Source organism: Molothrus aeneus, chromosome 1, assembly GCF_037042795.1.
Source record: "Molothrus aeneus isolate 106 chromosome 1, BPBGC_Maene_1.0, whole genome shotgun sequence".
Taxonomy (NCBI): Eukaryota; Metazoa; Chordata; class Aves; order Passeriformes; family Icteridae; genus Molothrus; species Molothrus aeneus.
This window is the reverse complement of record NC_089646.1, coordinates 132029756-132051559: the sequence shown is the minus strand read 5'-3', so window position 1 is coordinate 132051559 and position 21804 is coordinate 132029756. Positions and strand designations below refer to the sequence as shown.

The following is a 21804-nucleotide window of genomic DNA, read 5'->3' as shown; positions in this document are numbered from 1 at the left end:
GCAACTCAAACAGCTTTGTCTTGTTGCGGTTTTGATCTTCTGGGTTGAAACAGTTTAGAAATACTCTTTAAAGGACATTTTATCTGTTTCATAAATATGTGGTTTGCTATAACTTGAATGGCCTCTACAGACTAGTCTGAATATTAAAACAATATTCTTGGGCATGGTGACGCAATAGCCAGGAGCACGTATGAGTGGTCCTAGGGTAGATATTAGTTTTCAAGTACATTTCAAGTAGAACATGGGAGCAGAGGCTTTCCCTTTGTGTAGGGGTCAGTTAGGAATTGAGATTACACAGTGAGATTTTAGCCTTGTCTTGTATTTTGATTAGCAATTCCCTCTTGCTGGCCTTTTACACATATTATTGTGTTTTTCTTCTATGCCTCAAACTCATCATGGTTGTGTTAATTAACAGTATGAACTTAAAAGTAAAGAAACTACTGAACCCTAGAAGGCTTAAAAGAATGCTCACATGTAATTATTTTCCTTTGCCATTCAGAATGACTAGCCTTGCTGTATCTCCAGGAAAATAAAATCCAACCTTGAAAAATAGGAGTTAAATTACAGTTTTGAGTAAGAGGAGTAAGTTACAGAACTTTAGGCAGCTCAGACAGTCTGTGTGAAGATTACAAATGCTCATGACTTCTGCTCAGCTGCAGTTCTATTTTCTAGTGGAGCCAAGCACAGCACTCTTAGGCTTGCTTGGGAGTAAGTCTGGGCCTGTTTTTCATGATCCTTTTTACACTGCTCAGTAGTCTTTTGACAACTTATTGGCAGCTTTTCACTTGTCCTCCTGATGTGGTATGGGAGTGGAATGAAGGGAATAATATTCTCAAGGAAACCCTAAATGTAGATTTATTGAAGATTACAATGCTATACCAGTACCTTAATTAGCACACTTAATCAATTTTGTTAGTTTTAACTAAATCTTGAATAGTTGATTGTTACCTGACATTTTGTAATTTGAATGACTGTGAAAACTGTTTCCAGCATTTTGTGTGATTTTTCTCTGCTAAATTAATTTTCAGATGTTCATTCCTCATAAAGAAAATGGGCATTTGCTGAAGTTCATTGAAGTAAAACTTGGCTTAAACACAACTAAGTAAGTTTATTTAAACTCTTTACACTTCCCAAGATATCAAAACTTTTGGAACTGCTCTGAGAAGTGTAACATTTCAGTGGCTTGTGAGAGTTTTATAGAGGACCTAGGGAAATAGTTTAGTTATTTGTTGGCTGGTTTTAAGATTGAAGTAAAAAAATATGCACATACAGAATTTACTTAGGGTATTGAGGTTTCTGAGGCACTTCAGTATTTTTCATGCCTTAGGGTGAAAGCATTTCATGGATTTTTGTTCTCTTGTGATGTCGAGGAATGAAAACTTTCTGTATCCTGTCTAGTGTTTCTAATAAGACTTGAAAGCAAAGATAATAGGGTAAAGGTGGCAGTATGAGCTTTTTATAGCCTGGAAAAAAGGCTCTGGAAAGAGTCTTGAACTATTGATACTATCTCAAAAGAGGCTTGTGTTGTGGGTACCCCCAATATTCCCTTTATGTTTTGGAAGAAATTAGGACAAGGGACATCTTAATAGTCAGAGGGAATTGTGATTCTATGAAAAAAACATTAGTATCTGTAAAAGAGTTGGATGTTGGACTGCAAGATGTCATGGCAACAGATTTTCTGGAAAACTTCCAATGGAGTGTTAGTAAGGACTGACACACTCCTGGACCCAAGCCAAGATTTGCAATCCATGCAGGAATTGGAACTCTCTCTGAAGAACTGCATCTCTCTTACAAAAAGCTACTTCACAGCCTTTCAGGGGAGCAAGTGGAAAATGACATCACACCCAACTGAAACTGTTGGGGAACTTTTGGAGGACAAGATGTAGGGATGTTGACTGTGATGCATCGTTTATCACACACGCATACTCATTCTTAAGTGTTTTGCAAGAAAACAAAGGACTCTGGTCAGGATTTCAGTTTATTCAGCTCCCAGGTATTAATAGATTTCCCTCTTTTTCCCCCTGTGGCCTTGCTAGTATCACTTTTCAGACTCTGCAATGAAGCCAGAGACTGAGACAAACTGGGTGCCTTTACGCCTGGAACACTGTGTAACTATGTATTGGAATTATGATTTGCAGCACAAGAGCTTCAAGATCTCTCTTTTAAGGCCAGCTGGAACATGCCCACCTGTTAATCTTTAAACTGATTCTGTCTAATTGAAAGCGGTTCTGTCCTCTAGTCTTCCCTTGGGAGAAAATGAAAGAGGGAGGGAAGCAAAACACAGTAAGACAAGAATGCATTCCCAGCACCACATGCTGCACCAGTTCCAGTTGAGAATACACACTGACAGTGCTTCTGAGCAGAGGGTATTATCTTCCTGCTTGCTAACTGAGGAAGAAGAATGATGAAGTGGCTTCACTACAGAACTAGAATTTCAACATTAAAGATTTTATTCCTGGCAGTGTCTCAGGCTTCTTTGTGATCTCAGATGACCACTTTCCTTTCTTTGTCTCCTTGTTTGGAATGAGGACAAGCATACCTTCTTGCATCAATATCTCTAAAATCTTAATCCACCGTGACAACAAGATTCTTTTGGTCCCCATAATGGAGTTATGTAGGAGGTTGGGCTTTTGTGATATAAAGGATTTGTAGTCTGATCTCTTCAGATCACAGATACTTTTTGGGAAGATGGACTTTTGGCAGTTACTTTAAAGAGTATTTGCAAAGCAGTTTCAAATGATAAAAAGATAACGTCAAAGATGAATTTCAGGTAGTTTCCTATGACATGAATAGGTTAAACTGCAATTGTTTTGTGCTGGGTTGTTGGGGTTTTTTTCCTAATCTATGGGATAATATTATTGTTTTTAATGGAATGTTTTTGCCTTACTAGGAATTTTACAATGAATTGGCTCCTTTGTCAAGAATCTCTTCAGGCACCCTCCCAAGACTTTTTTTTGCGACTAACACAGTCATCACTGTTGCCTTTTTATATTTTAGTATTAATTATCTGCCTTTTTTCTGTAACTCAGGTCATTTTTAGGAGAATTTGGTAAGTAACTTGTTTATGTGAAAAATAAGTTAAAAATAAGAGGCTCCTGGATGCCTCAGGGAATGGTCATCATGTTTGTTGCTCCAAAGTTTATTTTACCATTGAACTTGTCAGGGTGTGAGCACCAGTGGGAAGGCCCACAAGAGCCTCCTAAAGAAAAGTCTTTTAGTGAGGAGGTTCTTGAGCAACCCTCCTGTCAGGACAGGGAGTTGTCATTGGTTTGTTTCCCTGCAGATGTAATTCCTGCTGAGCTCTGGCTAATGTTTGCTGATGTGTTTCTCTCTTCCCACTGACAGAGAAATATGTTATATCTGTAATTCTCCTTCCAACAGCAAAGTTATCTAATTGTTGCTAGAATTTGTTTTTCTGTTTTGCATTTGGGGTTTTTGGGTTTTTTTCAAGTTTACATGTTGAGAACGATGAGATGGGTGGAGCTGAGAGGGCTTTGGATTTCTAATGCTTCACTGTTGCTTTTTAAAAACACTTGTTTACTGTGATAAAGTCCACTAGCCTTTGCTGCTTGGAACAGAACTGAAGTAAAACTGACTCAATTAGTTTTAGCTTCACAGTGATTCACAGTTGCCTTGAGAGGAGGGGTAGTGGAACTGTCCTTGTAAAAAGACTAAGAATACCAACACTGTAGATCCTAGCATAATTTGTCTTGGAAACTCAGTGGTTAGGAAATTATCTCTTCCTGGTAGAAGATGAATGGTGTATCTTCTCAGATACTGGAACGAATTTCTCACTTGTCTGCAGCAAAACTCAATAGGTTTATTTCAAGGATGAAGGCTTCTAACAGATAAAGATTATGCTGCTGTAAATGAAAATGTTTGTCAGGTTGGATGTGTGATAGGATATTCAGAACAACGGAGCAAACTTCTTATTGTTTGCTAGTGGTTGAAATAACTATTTATTACTTTGCAATGAGCAGTGACTACATTATGTCCAGCACCTTTTTAAAGAAAATCTTAAAATAAACCTTTTCCTCTCTGTTTTTTTTTTAATTTTTGAATCAGTTAATAATCTCAAAATATAATTTCTAATTTTCATAAGGAAGCTTATTATAAAAATGTAAACAGAAATCACATCATGGTAGAAAGAAGTGTTATTTATTCTATGCCTTGCTATCTTGTTAGTAGAAAACTTTTCACTGCAAGATTTTGGCTATGATTTTTATTTATTATATATAATTAGACTTTATAATAATGTGACTATAAGCTACTTTTGTTGTCTTTGTTGTACACACATTCCATACACAATTATCATCCTACAGATTCCATAATTCTTTACCATGCTATTGGTAAGAAGGAGCGTGAAATGCATGTTCAGCATGATTTGTCTAAATGTTTGTAGAGTGTACATGCTCTTAAATTAGACTGTCTCTTGGTGCTGGATTACCTTAAAGTAAGATTTGTAGTCATAAGCAGTGATCCCATTGTATTAATTGACAGCCATTGCTCCAGAGAGGTTGCAATCTAAATCAAGGGACAGTGGGTACTGATAGGTCAGTGATCAAGAACAAACAAGTGAACAGTGCAATAATATTATATGCTATGATATGGAATGATCTCAGTGCACTGCTGACTTAAAAGTATTTTTATTGGCACCTTTTCCTGGGATAATATCTGAATTAAGTGATGTCTCATTTTCTCCAACTGCAGTGGTGAACCACTGAAAGAGACAGTTAAACTTGAGGATGGTCGAATTGGAGAGAGGCCAGAAATAGTTTATCATGTAATTCACACAATTTTGCTTGGTTGTCTAGCGATGTGTTTGGAAGGGTAAGTCTGATTTTGATGTATCTCTTTTGAAATCAACAGAGTTCCTTGCTGGACATGATGCGCTGTTTACCCCTTTGAAATCACCCTTTTTCAGAAATAATTTTGGCATATAGTGATACTACTAAGGAGTAGTCAAAATAATTTTGATTATAAATTTGATATGGCTATATGAACACTTGTGCTTGATCTCTTGAACATGTTTTCCAAGCTTTTATGCAGCCAAGGTCCAAGACATTAATTGAATCACATTTAAATCACTTACCTTATGGTATTTAGTATAGAACTGTGCTGTAATTATTTTTAGCAAGAACTTGTGTAGTGTTTTGATGAACAGAATAGTGCTGGAATATTGGGACGTGGTAGATTCCTTATCCATCTTCTTGTGTGTAGGCTACCACGAAGTGTACCTCTGCTTGACACGTTAAAGCAGTAGCAGAACTAGTTTCAAAAGTATTGTGTTAGTCCTTAAAGCTAGAGAATCTGATGTTTGGAAGACATTGTTGTTCTAGTCTTTTTATCAGCTTAATCAGCTTGAAGATGTCAGACTTGTGTTTTTATTAGGCTCCTCATCTTAAAATCTAAATATTCACAAATGTTGCCTAAAGTGAGCAGACTGTTGTGTTATCCTGTAGTTTTTCTAAGTTGACTAGTCTACGCTTAAGAGTTAGTTAAATATTTTCCTTTCCTTTCTTCAGGAAGTCCCTTATAGTACATTTTCTGTACAGCTTTGTCAAATAGCTGCTTTTTATCCCTTCTTGGCTGGAAAACCAGCCTAGTGACTCTACTATTCTCTTTGTTTTTCTTTCATCCTCCCCTGAACTCTGTGAAGGATTTTGTCATCTTTTACCTTGGATCTTGCTCCTCCATCTCACAGCAGATAATCAGGTGCCAGCTCTTCTGCTAGAGATTTCCTTGGTTTACCCTCCAGTACCATCAAAGTTGACCTCAGATTGTCTGAACATCCAGACTGTTACTGGCATAAGAAAAAAATCTGAATGTTTTTATAATAGTTTGAGTACAGAGGCATACACAGGGTCCCAACTAAGTTATTGCAGTGTTTTTCAGAATGAAATATCTATGGACACCTTATGTTTGTATGCTTGCTGCATTTGGTGTGTGTTCTCCTGAACTTTGGATGACGCTTTTCAAGTGGCTTCGACTGAAAGCTGTGCACCCAATACTGCTGGTGAGTTGCTGTTGCCAAAGTTGTGGAAAATACAGCTAGCAGGTATATAGCTTGGCAAACAAGAAGTACCTAAGACCCATGAAAGAACCCATGAAAGCAACAGGTTGTTCTGTGAGCAGTGGATTGCGTATGGTCTGCTTTTTCTGTCTTTTCTTCTTAGTGTCACTTGCTCTCTGGTACCTGGTGATAAAGTTGTGTTCACACTACAACCTTTCCTCATAAAAAGCAGAGCTGTCTTCATCTGCCTTTCACTCTTCTCAATTTCTTTTAGCAAATATTTGAGACCTCAATTTCTCTTTCATATCTAGTTGGGATTGGTTAAGAAGGTCATGCACTTTTTAGGAGGAATGCAGGAGAAAAAGTACTGGTGCACAGGGAAGGCGTAAGCTTTGTTTCACTGAGAAATGGGTCTTTAAATGGTGTAGTAAGGTGAATATAACTGCTGAGAGTAAAACTGCTTCACAAGAAATGGTAAGTTGAATTACTTTCTGTAAGATTTGTTCATGTATGGCCATTATAGAGAAGTGTTGTGACTGAAGATAAGCTTGTGTTACAGAGCAAACAACTCCCCTGCTTCCAACCCTAGCTTTATTCTCAATATGACAAAAGTTGCTTTGTGTGATTTTTAGCAGATTTGTGCATTGGTTTTAATAATAAAATAGGGATAGGATATTGTTTACCCTAAATTCAAGAGGCTTATAGGAATAAATATATTACACTTAGATGTTCATTATGTCTCCTGTGAAAATACCATACACTATATCAGAAACATTGACTGTGTTCTTTCAGTCAAGGAGTAACAATATGTTCAGCTACATGGTAAGCACATTCTTTTATATACTTTGTGTTTTCTGTGATGTAGACCTGTTTTTTCACTATTAACACAGTAGATGTGTTAGTAGCTTAATATCAAAGGAATGCCTTGTGTGCATTCCTTACCAAATGTTTTCTGTACCATAGAAGCTATTTTCTCCTTGCAAAGCAAAAATTGCATCAACTAGAATGATGGTATGCTGAGAGATGGGTTTCTGGGTCTTGCATATCAATAATGCTAATCTGAACAAGATCAGAGGTTTGAAATGCTTGGTCTCGTAGCATTTGAATGTGAGGTGTTTACCTTCTTCTGTTCCCTATGTCATGTGCACATGGAATCATTGTTAATTACTTTAGTAGTAATTAACTGTCCCTAAAGTTGATGGTAAAGTTTTTGTGAGTCAAATGAAGCCTTCCATGGTAAATTAGGCAAAATATTGTTTGAGGAAATTTTTTTGCCTGGTAGAAAACCACAGAGATTCACCTACTGTCACTCTGAGGTTTCAGGCTAAATATTGCTATAAATATTGCTCACTGTATGAGGAGAATCAACAGACACCTCAGAGCTGGAGAGTGGTGCATAATCCATTTTCTCTAACATGTACTTTCTAGGCTCTTATTCTGAGTATGGCAGTTCCCACTATAATTGGATTCAGCTTGTGGAAAGAGGTAAGAAGAGTTCCTTAGTGGAGTTTTCTTTGTATGTTGGCACAATATGAGTCAAAATGATGAGCAAATATAATGAAATGTACTCAGTGAAATTAAATATATGTGAGGAAATTGAAGGTGTCATCCATTGAAAATATTTTTCATTTAAAAAAAAAAACTTCGCTTTTTTCAGTATAAGGTATTAAGGTATTTGACAATTTAATTTTTTAATGATCGCTTATTGTAATTAAATTTAAATGAAGACTTTATAATAGTCAGCTGTTAAACTTTGGATGTATAAACTGACTCAACAAAGAAAATGCTGCCAAATGAAAACTCAGGATATTGAAAACTATGTTGCCTCAATCTTAGTTTTAGTGAAAAGGCATAAAGCTAGATGAAGTAAAATTACAGGAGGCTATATGCAAATAAACTGTTTGCAAAGCTCCCATCAAATTATAACGGAGTTAAATTCTTTGTGCAGACCATTCTGTCGAGGTGTGTACCTACTACAATACAGGGGAAGAAAAGACACAGATGTTTCCACGTTTAAAATGAATACTTTATTGCAAGTCACTGACAGACTGGGGGTGGAGTATTTGGAAATTATTTTTTAAGCTCCTGTGAGTGCAAAAAATATGTGAAATGTCCCATGAAGTGTAATCCTCTGCTATACTGGCACAGCTTTAAAATAGTTTGACTAGTCTGAGAATTAATATATAGAAGCCAGTATTGCCTGATAGTATTTTAACAGATTTTGCAACATCTATCTTACATTGCAACTAAATTTTCTATTGTAGCCTGACTTTTTGCATGTTTTTGATGAAGCAATAGATACTGTCTATAAAAAAGGCTAGAGTTGCTCAAAAGAGTTATGAAATCTATTACAATAGAGGAAACGAGTGTAGTTACCCAAGTAATTCCTTTCCAGATTGTTTTAATTAAAGCAGTAGCAGTGTGGGGTTTTGGACTCTAGAGGGCTTCATCCATTGTTGATCCAGCTTCTGCTTTTAAGCAGTGGTGGACAGTTTGCTCTCCAGGCTCACAACTCGTCCCTGTGGTTGGGAATGTTGATTACAAGTAACAGAGCAGCACAAATGCCTTGAGCATGATCTGTTACCGTGGCTATATAAGGCTGACTGTATAGCTCAGTATCTTTTTGCTTGGCTGCCTTCTGTCTGTGTCTGGCATAGTCCCTCCTCTAACTAGGTTTTTCCAGGTGCTGTGATGAGTGAAGCAGGTTCTCCTTGGGGTGGCAGTAGCAGTTCCTCTTTCCATCCCTCTGTTCTGGGAGTAGTTCCAGTGTATGTGTAACAGCAGTGCTGTTTGTCCCTGACACAAACCTGTGGCAGCTCTTCTTGTGCTGATTGTAGACTGCTGCCACTTGACAGCTGAGTTGTCCAGGTAATGGGGGTGGAAAGTCCTCGGTTAAAAGCAGGCTCCCACTTCTGTCTGTCCACTGTGGCTGTCCCAATGTAAGTTGTCTCTTTAATATGGCAGAGCCTGTAAACTTCATTCTCTTCCAAAAGAGCTGACATCCAGAACTTAGCATTTACAACAGCATGTACATGTACCTGTTCCAGCCCCTCAAGGCTGGCCAGTTTCCAGCCATGGCTTTTTCAGATAAATGCAGTAAATGGCTCAAGGACTTACAAAATTTCCCATCTTAGTAAAGGACCTCAAACCTGACAGGGTAGGGAAGCCATGATGCAGGGTTGCAAGCTGGCCTGGTTTGAAAGAGGTGGTATTCTATCTCACAGAATCCCTCCTTTTCCCAAAATGTTTTTCAAGAGCATAAACTGAGATATCCCACTTCACACAATGTAATGTGCTCGTAGCGATGGAAGTCAGAAGCGAGTCTGGGCACATTACCAGGGTTCTTCTAGGAAGTTTCTTCTCTTCCCTTCTCTCTTGCTTGCATAACACCTTTCCTTCAAGTCACAATAGTCCAATCCTTCCTGCTCAGGCAGGTTTACCATGAGAGATTTATCATCTTCTTGGTTTAGTGCCCTTATTTGTAGACATTTGCATATGACCACCTGAACTATGGTTTTGATGCATTTAAGGCCTCTCGATGTTCATGAAGGTTGTTGCTGCAACTTATTTATTTATTTTTAATTATAAGTATTCTAATGAAAGAGAGAGAGAGATGAGAACTTTGGTTTAACATACTTATTTTGGAGAGGGACTTCTGCTGTCAGGTAAGTAAATGTAAGCTGAGTTTTGCAAAATATTTAAGCAAAAGTACCAGTCAGGGGGAAAACTGTTGAAACCCATTTCTGTTGTGTCAATTAAAGCCTTAATGTAATGTGATGCTCTGTAGATAATTTTTTAAACTGTAAGTAACCAAAAATATTTCCATCAGTTTTTCCCTAGAATAATGACAGAGCTTACAGAACTGCAAGAATTCTATGATCCTGATACAGTAGAACTTATGACATGGATAAGGTAAGCATAGAGTCCAACATTTCTATTTTACTGCTTTTTGTAAGGGTATTTTTATCTCAGCAGTTTGTGGAGCTACCTCTGTCAAGCTGGGTTTTCCCTTGACATTCAATGATGTATGGGGGAAAAAGTTTTCTATTTTAAGTGTGGTATTGTTCCCATAAAAGAAACTGGAGTTTATTATGGATTACAAGAGAAGATCCTGGAACACACAAGCAAGTCATGTTTAATGTTGTTGCAGACCCAGTTTCTAAATAGCAGGATATCTTAGATCTTGCTAACATTTAATTAGATTACAGGATTCATGTTGATTGTAATGCCAAAAGCCCTGAGATGTTATGTGCCTGAGCCAATAAAATGAAATGGCTGAATGTGAGGATTTAGAGACTTTTGTCAGGATACATGTGTTATTCAGACTTCCCCTTTGACCACAGCTAGTATGGAGCTATGTTATACAGCTTATACTGAGCATATACACAACTAATAGCAAGTCAAGTTATTTTCACAGATTTATTTTTTTTACCAGCAAAGGTTTCAGAATTGCATTCTGCCTCATTCAATTTAACTTCAAACTATGTCATTTAGGAACTGTGCTTTTCTGAAAATTAGATCCCTTGTGTTCAGATAACTTAGCTTTAACTGTATTTTTTAGAATATTGCTTTCTGTATTTATGTAGTCTTTAATGTCAACCTGTTCATCTTCACAAAAGGCAGGGCTGGTAATTAGTGTTCCAGCCAATTTCTTCTTCTTCTTGTAGTAGTGTATGTTGTTTGTCACTGCTGTAGCTCTTCAAGGCAGCAAGTGGAATAATGCCAAGTACCTAATGGCTTTTATGTTAGTCTGCATATACTTCAAGTACGTAATTAATCATGGTGAATTTCATTGAGATTCACTCAGCTACGAGCAATTTGACTACCCTTATCTGTAGCAGCTGTTCTTATTTTTAAAGAAAATAAGGATTTTTTTTCTTATGGATATATTTAGCTATCCACATTGAAATTTTAATTCAATGTCATTATTACAGTATATTTTCTCAAAGTCTTCTCTCTGATAATACAAATTTAATTTGAATTTTCTCTACAGAAGTTGCCAAAGTCTGTAATAAATTGTGACAATGACTGTTTTCTTTCACTAATACAGAAATACAAATAGTCAAAAAATACCAAACCCAGAAACCTGATTACTGTAGACATTATTCTGCATGCTGACATTATTTTCTCATAGATGATGAAATACATGATCAGAGCTTACATATTAAATACATACTAGAGGTCAAGTTACAACAATCACAAATCATTCCTTTACAAGATAACATCATGTTGTTTCTCCTTGTACCTACCCCCTCTCCCAAGCTTGTTTTGTCACGAGTTGGCAGCCATTCAGAAAAGCAGAACTTGGATCCATTCCAGGACCACTCTGAATGGTGCTCAGTGGATTGCATGAGGAGAGAACAACCATGAGCCCTTGCCCCAGCAGGAGCCCCTCCTTTCAAACTCCTATTGCTGCAGGTCTGCCCTTTCCCTCACAGAAAAAGCGCTGCCACAGCAACACCATCACCAGCTGTAACGAGACCCCCAGTGATACTTTCACCTGCTCCAGTTCATTCTGCAGCCCCCTGGCAGATCCCACACACAGTTGATAAAGTTGTTTGATGAGTGCATGCAGTACTCAGGTTGTGTTGGTGTTGCTTTTGCAGACGCCAGGCTCCCGTGGCTGCTGTGTTTGCAGGCAGCCCACAGCTCATGGGTGTGATTAAGCTCTGTACAGGATGGATGGTGTCAAGCCTGCCTTTGTATAATGATGATGATCTTCTGAAAAGAAATGAGAATGTGAGTATCCAATTCCATAAATGTGGCACCTCACAGGAACTGTCTTCCTCTTCACTCAAATATAATGCAAAAAAATCGAATGTATTAGAAGGGAAGAGGACATAGGAGTCCAGTGGACATGGAAGGGATTATCAAGTATATTATCAGTGCTTCACTCTGCACAGAAACAAATCATTATCAAAATATCATTTCTGAAGACTTTTCAGGCCACCTGGAGTATGTAAGATGAGAACTTGCCATCATCAGAGATAAATACTTCCCATTCAGCTGGCCATTGCCTCACTGATTTCAAAACCAAACTTTTTATAGCTTGTGTACATATAGTTTGTCATTGCAGATAGGTCATTTTGGGGGGTGTGTGTGTTCCACAAGGTATCACTGATTTTTGCATTGCATGAACATGTTTTCTTAATTTATAGATTTATCAGATCTATTCAAAGAGGTCAGCTGAGGATATTTATAAGATACTCACATCTTACAAAGCCAACTTTCTGGTTATTGAAGATTCAATTTGCAATGAAGTGGGACCTGTAAGAGGATGTAGAGTTAAAGATCTGTTGGATATTGCTAATGGTCATGTAAGTATTGGTGAGAAGAAATGAATGTTTGAATGCATAAATAATTAAATTGAAAATAAATCTTATAATACTGGTCTTATTTTTCTTATTGTAATTGACATGTAGACAAAACTCAAGTTTTAAAGGTGATCAGTTAAGTTTTGGATTGTCTATAACTTGTAATCTTACCTGATTCTATTAACTGCCCTAATCCCTCCTAACACATGAGTATCTAGCTCTGCTGCTTTTCTGACAATCAGTAAATAACATTTAACTATATATAAATATTCAAGACTGACACCTGAATAGGTTGTTACAAAAGCAGTGAAGTCCTGCCTCAGAAGGCCTTCTTTAGTAGCTTTGAAGATGAAATTTGGATAAACTAAAATGGATAAACTCAGTTCTTCTAAAACTGGCTGGCATTAGGACCAGCCTGCCATTTAGTTCAGTACAGACTGTTTGGTTCTGATGAGGGTGCAAGTCTATTCAGTTCAGCCTTGCAGATGGGTTAGCACACCAACTAGTTTAAACCACACCAAGTTTAAACCACATCTCCTAGAAAGGCTGGTTGAATAAACTGCACCATGAATGCTGCTTCAGTCATTGACATGTTCTGTCTCTCTGGATGCTGGTAGTGCTGCTCTTGCTGCTTAAATAGGGAGTAGGATGGGGTTTATAAGGTGATCTTACTGCCACTTGTTCATTAGCTTCTTAGAAATCCAGCAAAAATTTTGGTTTTATAAAGGCAGGGGGTGGCCTTAAACTCACTTAGAATTTCATTGCTCATTCTCACATCAACAAGAAAGAGGGAGTTGCCAGTTACCTCTAAGCAATATAGGAGTGATATGTTATTAGGGGATTACTCTATATTTCCCCAGGAATCTACAGCTGGTGTCAGTTTCACTTCTAGGTTTCCTAACTACTTTATCCATGAAGGATATTGTCCCCATTTTTCTATTAACTTCCTTACCATTGCTGAAATCTATTATTTCTTTCTTAGTCTTGCTGCTAAAATCATGTATGCTGTGATTATTGCTGCTAAAATCATGTATGCTAAAATCATGTATGCTGTGATTATTCCAGGATATATCCAATATACTGTACCATAACTGTGTGTGTCTGAATAACCTCCATGTTTGTTAATCTGCATGTTACCTCGCAGTTTCTTCTCAGATCTGTGTTTGCATGAGTAAGTTCCTGTTTCCTCAGGATTCCATGCCCACATACTCCTGCATTTCTCATCTCCATGCTTCCTGAATACTTCTCTCTCACACATAAGCTTGATAATCCTTCTTGTGTTTTATGTTGTGGTTTTTGTTGGTTTTTTTTTTTTTTTTTTTTTTTTTTTTTTTTTTTTTTTTTGTGGGGAGTGGTTGGTTTGGGTATATTCGGGTATTTTTCAGAAAACTAACATAATTTGTTCTGTAAAGTTAATAAAGTTTATTGTCTCTCAGTTTGCTTGCTAACAAAATTTGTTTGAGTCATATTGGAAAATTATTAAGATACTCCAAAGTAGTGGAAGCTAGTGAATACATATTTGGAAACTGCAGTGCAGCATTTACTTACTCCCAAAGTAGGTGAGACAGTGGGCAGACAGTGTGTTGACAGGTCTGTGGATGTGTTTTGAATTGCTGTGTTTAAGAAGATAAGTACTGCTTTAAAGCTTGTGCTACATCCTGTAGTCCTAGTCCAATATCTTGTTTCTGACACTGGCTGAGAGCACAGGTTTACTGATAGGGAAAGACAAATGTTTTCCAGCAGTCTGTTGCTGAAGGACTGTAGCTCAGGGCAATTATCTTTGTGTTTGGAAGCCACTGGTGGATTTTTCTTCATGAGTTTGTCCTACCACGGTTTTTTTTAAACTGTGTAAATTTGTGGCATCAGAAGGAATAATGAAGGGATTTCTTCAGGGATATCAGACAGTAGATCCTAGAATGCAGTTTGCTTCGAAGTCACTTGGTTGGAAATTGTAGGGAGATGTGTGTGTGTGTCTTTGGTCTTTATTAGGGATGTCAAACTTACTTGGCCTGGGAAAGGTAATTGGGATTTTAGTTTCCTTCATACTGGTATGCCCTGTGCAGGTCAGGTTTGAACTACTGGGAAAACAGGGCACGTGCATAATTTCCACTGCCGTTTTCTTTATAATATGAACCAAGTACACTGGTTTTAATGTCTGTTACCTTGACAAAGGGATTAATTCCTTTGTCAAGGTAGCAGACATTAAAACCAGTGTACTTGGTTCATATGATAAAGGCTTTTTTTGCGTGGTTAAACAAATTACAGGGGAATATGTTTTCAGTTTATTGGAACTGTACAATGTGGAAATTAATTGTCTATCATAAATGAAATTTACAGAATACAAAAGTTAATTAAATGTACAGAATTACATTCTGTAATCACTTATCTTCAGTGCTGTAATTAGGTCTTTTTCTTTCTGACAGGTGGTTTGTGAGGAAGGTGACAACTATGCCTACTCAAAATATGGACGATTTTGTCATGAAATCAAAATGAACTATTCTCCATATGTGAATTACTTCACTCGAGTATACTGGAATAGATCCTACTTTGTATATAGAATCAACACTGTGATATCCTTCCAGTCCTGAAAAAGCATGCAAGCTTCTTTCTGAGGATTGATTGTGAATGAATTTCAGTTGGAAAAGTTCCTTTTGAGCAAGGAAGTCTATTTTTGCAGATAGATGTGTACACATGCAGTGTACTGACAACTTTACCAAACTGAAATTCTTTGATCTACAGATCAGCTGACACATATACCATCCTTGAAGGAAATGGGAACATTTATCAGTTTTACAGTCTCTACAATGTGCTACAGTCTTCCATGTTTTTACGTTTTTCTTCCCATTAGAAATCATCTTAATCTTCATGTAAATGCGATTTCTAACTTAGTGTTAGAGAGTTGATATGCATAGACATCAGTAAATACAGAAAAATTATTTAAAGAGCTTGTTACAGTCATATAGCTTTTAATTTTTAGCAAGAAAGCAATCACTATCCCAAGTCTTTTCAAGTAAGTGTTTGGATTTTTAGTTTGGGGTTTCTTTTTGTTTTGTTTTAATTCTTCCTGTCTTCCATGGTAAACATTTCTGTGTTTCTCAAACACACATTTATACATCTTATGTGTAGTTATATAGTTTTTATAAATCATATAAGGAAGATTTTACTTAAACCACACTTCACTGATTAAGGCACTGATCTCTACATTGTTGTCTCTGTTGTCTACAGAGACATGTTGGTGGAAATGCTAGGAATTAGACCTAGCAATGGAGCCCACAAGCTCAGATCTTCAGTTTGGAAAGAACTTGTCTTCAGCATTTCTCTACACTTAAGTGTTTGTGTGTGTATGCATAAGTGTGTCTTTCTTAGCAGCCACCAGAATGGGCCAGTATACCACAGTATGCCACACTTGTTTTCAGGCAAGTGTAGCAGGACAACCAGGTTTGCTACTGAGACTTCTGCACTTCACTTTCACCCCCTGTGTGTGTGCTGGTGTGTGTGTGTGTGTGTGTGGACAGACGGGTGATACTCATTTCATTCAACTTATTATGCAATAGCTATATTAAGATTGTGCCATAACTGTCATTTAATCTACTATAATCACCACCATTAATAAATAATGGTACAGGTGTTCATAGCTATTTTTATATCAATTATGCAAATACACAGATCTTTGAAAATTTGGCAAAGTACTCTGCAGTTTTGCTTTCTTCTAAAATTTGTTCTATGCCCCTCTTTGCCTCTACAACTCCTTTTCTTAACAAATGATCTGTTCATCCTGTTTGTTGCTGGCTGATAGACTTTCAAGAAAATGAATGATGTTATAATTACAAGTCTGGGCCTAAACCTAATGTCGAGAATGGAAACTCTAATAAAAGGTAACAGTAGCTTTGCTTAATGTAGGTGTAACTGGACAAAAAGACAGGACTAAGTTTTGGAAGAACTTGCTCACCCCTTAGGAGTTACCTGCAGTTACAAATTAATGTAACACCTGGCCCAGAGACCAGTCTATCAGGCATGTGGGAATGATTCTTTGGAGCCCAGATGTCTTTAATGAAGGATCTGGGAAAATAGGATGAACCCTCAGCTGAAAAATCTGCAAACCATTCTGCAAGTGGAAGCTGCAAAACAATCCTTAGTGCAAATCGGAGATTTTAACTCTGAAATTATTAGGAACTGCAGCATGTTGTTGTATGTGCATGATTCTTCTCTGCTCTATGCAGATACACTTGCTTATTTTACGCTGACACATAGTGCTGAGATTTTTTTAAAACTTGTTATCACTTTTGGAGTGATTTTAAAGAAAAAAGCTTTATTGTTGTAAAAGCCAACATGTCTGTAATCTGTTTTTTACTTTCAGTTATATTTTTAGGCATATGAGTCTTGACAAAATGTTAAATTATGCATTTTATTTCAAAGAATAGATAAATCCATCGAATATATGGGATGTCGCTGAGAGAAACACTTATCCATATAACTGAGTTACAAGTTATAAGTAAATATCCTTTCTGGGCATACAGACATCATGTTGGAGATACCGTGTACCTGTGTGTCTGCTGGAGTGCAGGCTGCATGTATTTGCTTGTGCACAAGTGCATGTTTTACTGCACTGGGCTGTTTCAGACTGCTCAGTTATCATATCAAGACTAACAGAAGCTTATGTATTAACTTGAGCTATGGCAGGCCTGCAGGAACCCCTTCTGTATGTGTGGATATAGATGTAATATTTGAAAGTAAGTTTACAGTTCCTTTTCCAGTTTAGGTTTATTTGAATCACTGTCAAGATATTCCATGTCTGTGTGTTGGTCATTTAATCTCTTGAAGTTAGAAATTCATGAATATCACTTCATATCAGCAATAAGGCATTCCAGGTGCAAACTTCAGGATTACAACTGTAATTGGGTAGATGAAGTTGCAGAACTTCTGGCTTCATGCCTTAAACTGCCATGCCAAGATGTAACATTCAGCTGTCCTTGGCTGCCTGTTGTGTTTCACTGCAATGTTGTGTGTGTTACCATGTAGAACATAGTTTGAACACATACATGTAGAGCACACCTATTAAGAAAACCACAACTGAGGCCACCCACACATCTAAACAAAACTGTCTTGTATCATGTTGGCCTTTATACATGTTTAAATGAATGAGTTGAACTTTATTTGAACTGTGACATAATTACTGTTATTAATTTTGTCATAGTTTTTAAGATGTATTCTTGATACTTCAATTGATTCTGCTTTAGGAGAATCATTTAAGATTTTTACCTTGCTTTTTATATTAGAGAAAATTATATTGCAGCACCATTGGCACAGCAGCCTTAAGTAACAGAAGGAGCCTTTTATTTGGGACAACATTGTGGTTGTTCCTGTAAAAAGGTATAATTAAAACAAGTGACTGAAAGAATCATATTTTACAAAGAAAGTGAATTAATTTCTTATCCAGCCATGGACTAGCAAAAATACTGTCTAATCTCTGGCTTCTGTGAAAAAGAATAAGTTCCAGTGATATCCCTCAGTGGGACAACAATAGGGCATAATTACACCAACTTGTGCAGACAACCCTGGCTTGGTTTTCAACCAGAACACAGGTTTAACTCCCTGAAAGAGTTGTGGGAAAGTTTTACAAATTTTGATCTGCTTTGCTGTAGATGTTGCAATTCAGTTGAAACATGTGCCTTGCAAGCTTTTATTAAACAAACAAAAACCTCAATTCATGTTTCTTTTTGTGAAGATTTTTTTTTAATTCCTGTCCCTCTGATTTCTAGAGTTTCTGTTGTGTCTTAATATGCCAGCCTCCGAGGATGCCCAGGTGATGCAGCTGGGATGTGTTCCAGCCATCTAACAGCTGTTCACTGGGAAGAATGAGAATTGGAATAGCAGTTTGTGTGACTGTTCTGCTGGCTTATTTCCTCCTTCACATTTCCACTTTCTGGTATACTTGATCTTAGTAAATGCAACAAAATTACCTTGAAAAAATAAATTAGTATAGTATTTTCAGGCACCCACCTGTTATCCTTAGACTTGTGAATCAAAGTTTGACCAACCCACAGCAAAACTAACATACAGAGTTTTGTCTTAATCTTAAAAAAATGCTCTTTCACTTCCTAAATTACCACATACTTGAACTCAGATTTGACAGGAGATGCTTGAGACTAAGGAAAGGTATTTCTGAGCATAAACTTCTATTCATATTATTTTAAAAAAACATTGATTTAATTTCTTCCAAAGTAAATGGAAATACAATTTAATACAACACAATCTTAAATACATTTTCCATGGGGGTTTGGGAATAAGGAGAACATACACAAATGTGGAAGAAAGAGGGCCAAAAGGTTTCACAGGCATTGAAAATTCTTCCAACTGTTTGCTCTGGTGGCATTACTATATACTGAAAGGTAGAGGCTAGGGACCAAATCTTGTTCTTACCACCTTAATTTCACTAAGTCATCTTCAAGTGTCCAGACCTTGTGACATTCCATCAGCTTTTCCATGTGATTCACATGAAAAGGAGCTGCAAGATGAGGTTGTAGGGATTGTTAGGTATCCTTGAAATACTTATTAAAACTTCATATAAGCTGTCCTTCAACCAAAACTCCAACAGGTGAAGGTGTAGGCTGTGCTTGTGAATGCCTGGGCGTGTGCACACATGATGTGTTTGCATCTATAGGTGTCTCTTTTACTGTTGTGTTTTGGAGATGGAATGAAGAACTTCTCTTATCCCTAATGGGGATTGAATCTCTAAGTCTGGTAAATATTGATGGGCAGGTAGACTCTGGAGTAGTGTGGTATTGGAGATGAAAGAGAAGCAGAACTTTATTCCAACACAAGCAATATTTCATGTGAAGTAATACCTCAACATAAATCTGCAGAATCATGCTTTAATATTCTTTTTAAAACCTAACTTTAGAGGGGAAAAGAGTGGGAATTCTAAGACATGCCTTGTGTGTTATCTTAATCTTTTCTACTTCATCAGTACAGCTAAAAAACACCATTATGTTGCTGCACTCTATGCCAAATGCAGAGCTAGTGATGCCTAAAGGTCTTCTGAATTGTATTGTACCTCAACAGTGTGTTTAAATGTAATTAATCTGGCAATGGTTTTGGTTTCAGCACAGTTACATGTATGTATTTCTGCCTTTCAAGTGATGTTTAAGGTTACCTATTTATTTGAGGGGACAGAAGGTTTAATGCCTTTCAAAGATTCAAACTTGTTTACTTCAGTAATGCAGAGGAATTATTGGTGGTGCTTTACTTATTCACAGTGACGTTCAGCAGTAATGTATGTGGCATATGGACTTATCTATGTGCAGCTATTTAATAACAAGTCTAAGGAATACAATTGCTTTTATCCTGTTTGTTGTCTTGGACAGTTTTTTATCAAAATAATGTAGACATAGTAAATATTTTTCTCTTGTAACAATTTTTTTTTCTGTAGAAAAAAAAATTCAATAAAAGCCAAGTCCAGAAAGTATGGATTGTTTGGGACACAAACCGTTTTATCCTTTGAGAAATCAAGGGAAGACTGTGCAACATGGCTCAAAAGTCTGTCTTGACAGGCATCATAAACAGTCTTGCAGCTCTTGAGGACAAGCAGCCTGCTCAGACTGGATCCATATGTCGTGCTGACTGTGGCTGCCTGTTGAGACATACTTGTGTGACGATGAACAGCAAAATGTGAGCTGCTTCATATGGAATTATTGAACTCTGTGACTTTCTCTCTACAGATCTTCCTACAGCAAGCACGTCACCTGGAAATAAAGTGCTATGCAATGTCACATGCTTACTGATTTAATTTTTTTTAATCTACTAATGTATTATCTGCCTTGAATTTTTACAGATCATGATTACATATTTTAGAGCCCTCTAGTGTTTTATACAATATTATTAGTAGGAATCTTCGAATGAATATTACTTTGTAATAATTTAGCATGTAATGATACAAAATCTTGATTTTTTTTTTTAGTTAAATTCTAAAGATGATACAAATACCCTACAGAGCACATCTCCAAAACCAGATCATTTAGCACCTGAAAAAGAATTACATATTTACATCTTTAATTTATAATGATTCTGAGTTTGAGCATTTATCAAACTGCTTTGTTTTAGGCTAGTCAGGAAATGACCTGATGTCGAAGTATCCAAGTTTAGCCATTCAAGTAACAGGCTCTATGGTTGCATAGCTCAAAGGGGAATGGAGCTTCCTGGCAGCAGGAAATTCATGTTGGTATCTGTGTACTTTTCTGTGCCTTTATGCAAAACTGAGACTGTGGTTACTAGCTGTGAAACAGAGAACATTCTGTTACATATAATACGATTTGTATTGGTATATGTCTATAAATAGATGTTTTATGTGAGTCTGTATCTCTGTACAAAATACATATTCTGTTTATAATCAGTGATTCAGAGGTGTTAGGTAAAAGTACTGTAGGATTATTTGGTTTGGATTATTTTCCACCTAAATAGTGGTTCTGGAATCTGTTTGTTGGACCTAGTTTCCCAGATTTTTCAACTTTTGCAGTGACCCAGCCTATCATACTTCAACCCTTGTATGCTTTCAGGTTGCTTAGGTAATAAATGTCATGGATGTTTTTTAATGGTGATGAGATGCATCTTGTTATGGATTAAACTGCATATATAGAATATACCAACATTAAGCAATCCTGAGAATTACAGAGCTGTTCAGTGGGTTGTAACACACCATCAGTACATTTGCTTTCAGAACCTTGAACAGCTTTACAATGCCTTAGAATTCTTCTGTTTCACAGTTACATTGTACTGTCTGCTGTCAAGCCATGACTCCTGCTGCTGCTGTACTGACTGGGAATGGAAAGACCCAAAACATGTTAAGACTGACTTTATTTTTAAACTGCAGTAAATACCAGAGAATTCTGTAAGGTGAGGGTGAATGTAAAGTGATGCCTTAAGCTATTCTCCACTCTGAAGCAAGTTGGAAAAGGACAGGTAAGAATGCAGCTCCATTCTTCACTGCCTCATGTTACACTCTCCATGAGACTGAGCACAGAGGCTGTGGTCTCCCTGGAGTTAACTGCTGGGTGCACCTCTGGTTTCCCTGGCTGATCCGACTTCAGCTCTGGGCAGTAAGACAAAATCACTGCAGCAGAAGTGACTAAACCATTTATGCAATTTTGGAAAGGTACATTAAAATCAAGCCTGTTTTTAATTTCATCATGAAAACCTCTTCCTGAAACACACACAGTCCTGAAACACTAACAGTAATTTTCATCTATTTCAGCATTGTTAACACATTGATAAATGCTGCTCCTTTCTTTTTTCCTTTCCTTTTTTTTTTTCTTTTTCTCTCCTCCCAAGTTGGCCCATTTTATGACAATCTGAGCTGCAGTCTGAACTGCTGGCTGTATTCCAGGGGCTTGTCCCAGCTGTGAGGCAGGGACAGAGAAAGGCTGTTGGGCTTGCTGATGTTTTGGCCTCAGAATGGCAGTACTTAGATTTAGTGATTGCAGG

General features: G+C 37.1%; 1 protein-coding gene across 2 annotated transcripts in view; it reads left to right on the top strand.

The window, feature by feature from the left end:
* Positions 1–20915, top strand: part of DPY19L4 (dpy-19 like 4) — a 33653-nt gene extending 12738 nt beyond the window's left edge. Inside the window, exons 11-20 of one of the 2 annotated variants that reach the window (XR_010785005.1) lie at positions 1029–1102; positions 2891–3049; positions 4711–4830; positions 5896–6016; positions 7442–7498; positions 9843–9925; positions 11620–11752; positions 12172–12330; positions 14751–16202; positions 18087–20915. Coding sequence is in view for 1 of the 2 variants with exons in the window: in XM_066565334.1 (XP_066421431.1) it covers positions 1029–1102; positions 2891–3049; positions 4711–4830; positions 5896–6016; positions 7442–7498; positions 9843–9925; positions 11620–11752; positions 12172–12330; positions 14751–14915 (1071 nt within the window). In the remaining variant the exon portion in view is untranslated. Of the gene's footprint in view, positions 1–1028; positions 1103–2890; positions 3050–4710; positions 4831–5895; positions 6017–7441; positions 7499–9842; positions 9926–11619; positions 11753–12171; positions 12331–14750 lie in introns of both variants that reach the window. The other variant, XM_066565334.1, reaches the window with a different exon arrangement.
* Positions 20916–21804: the final 889 nt, after the last annotated feature.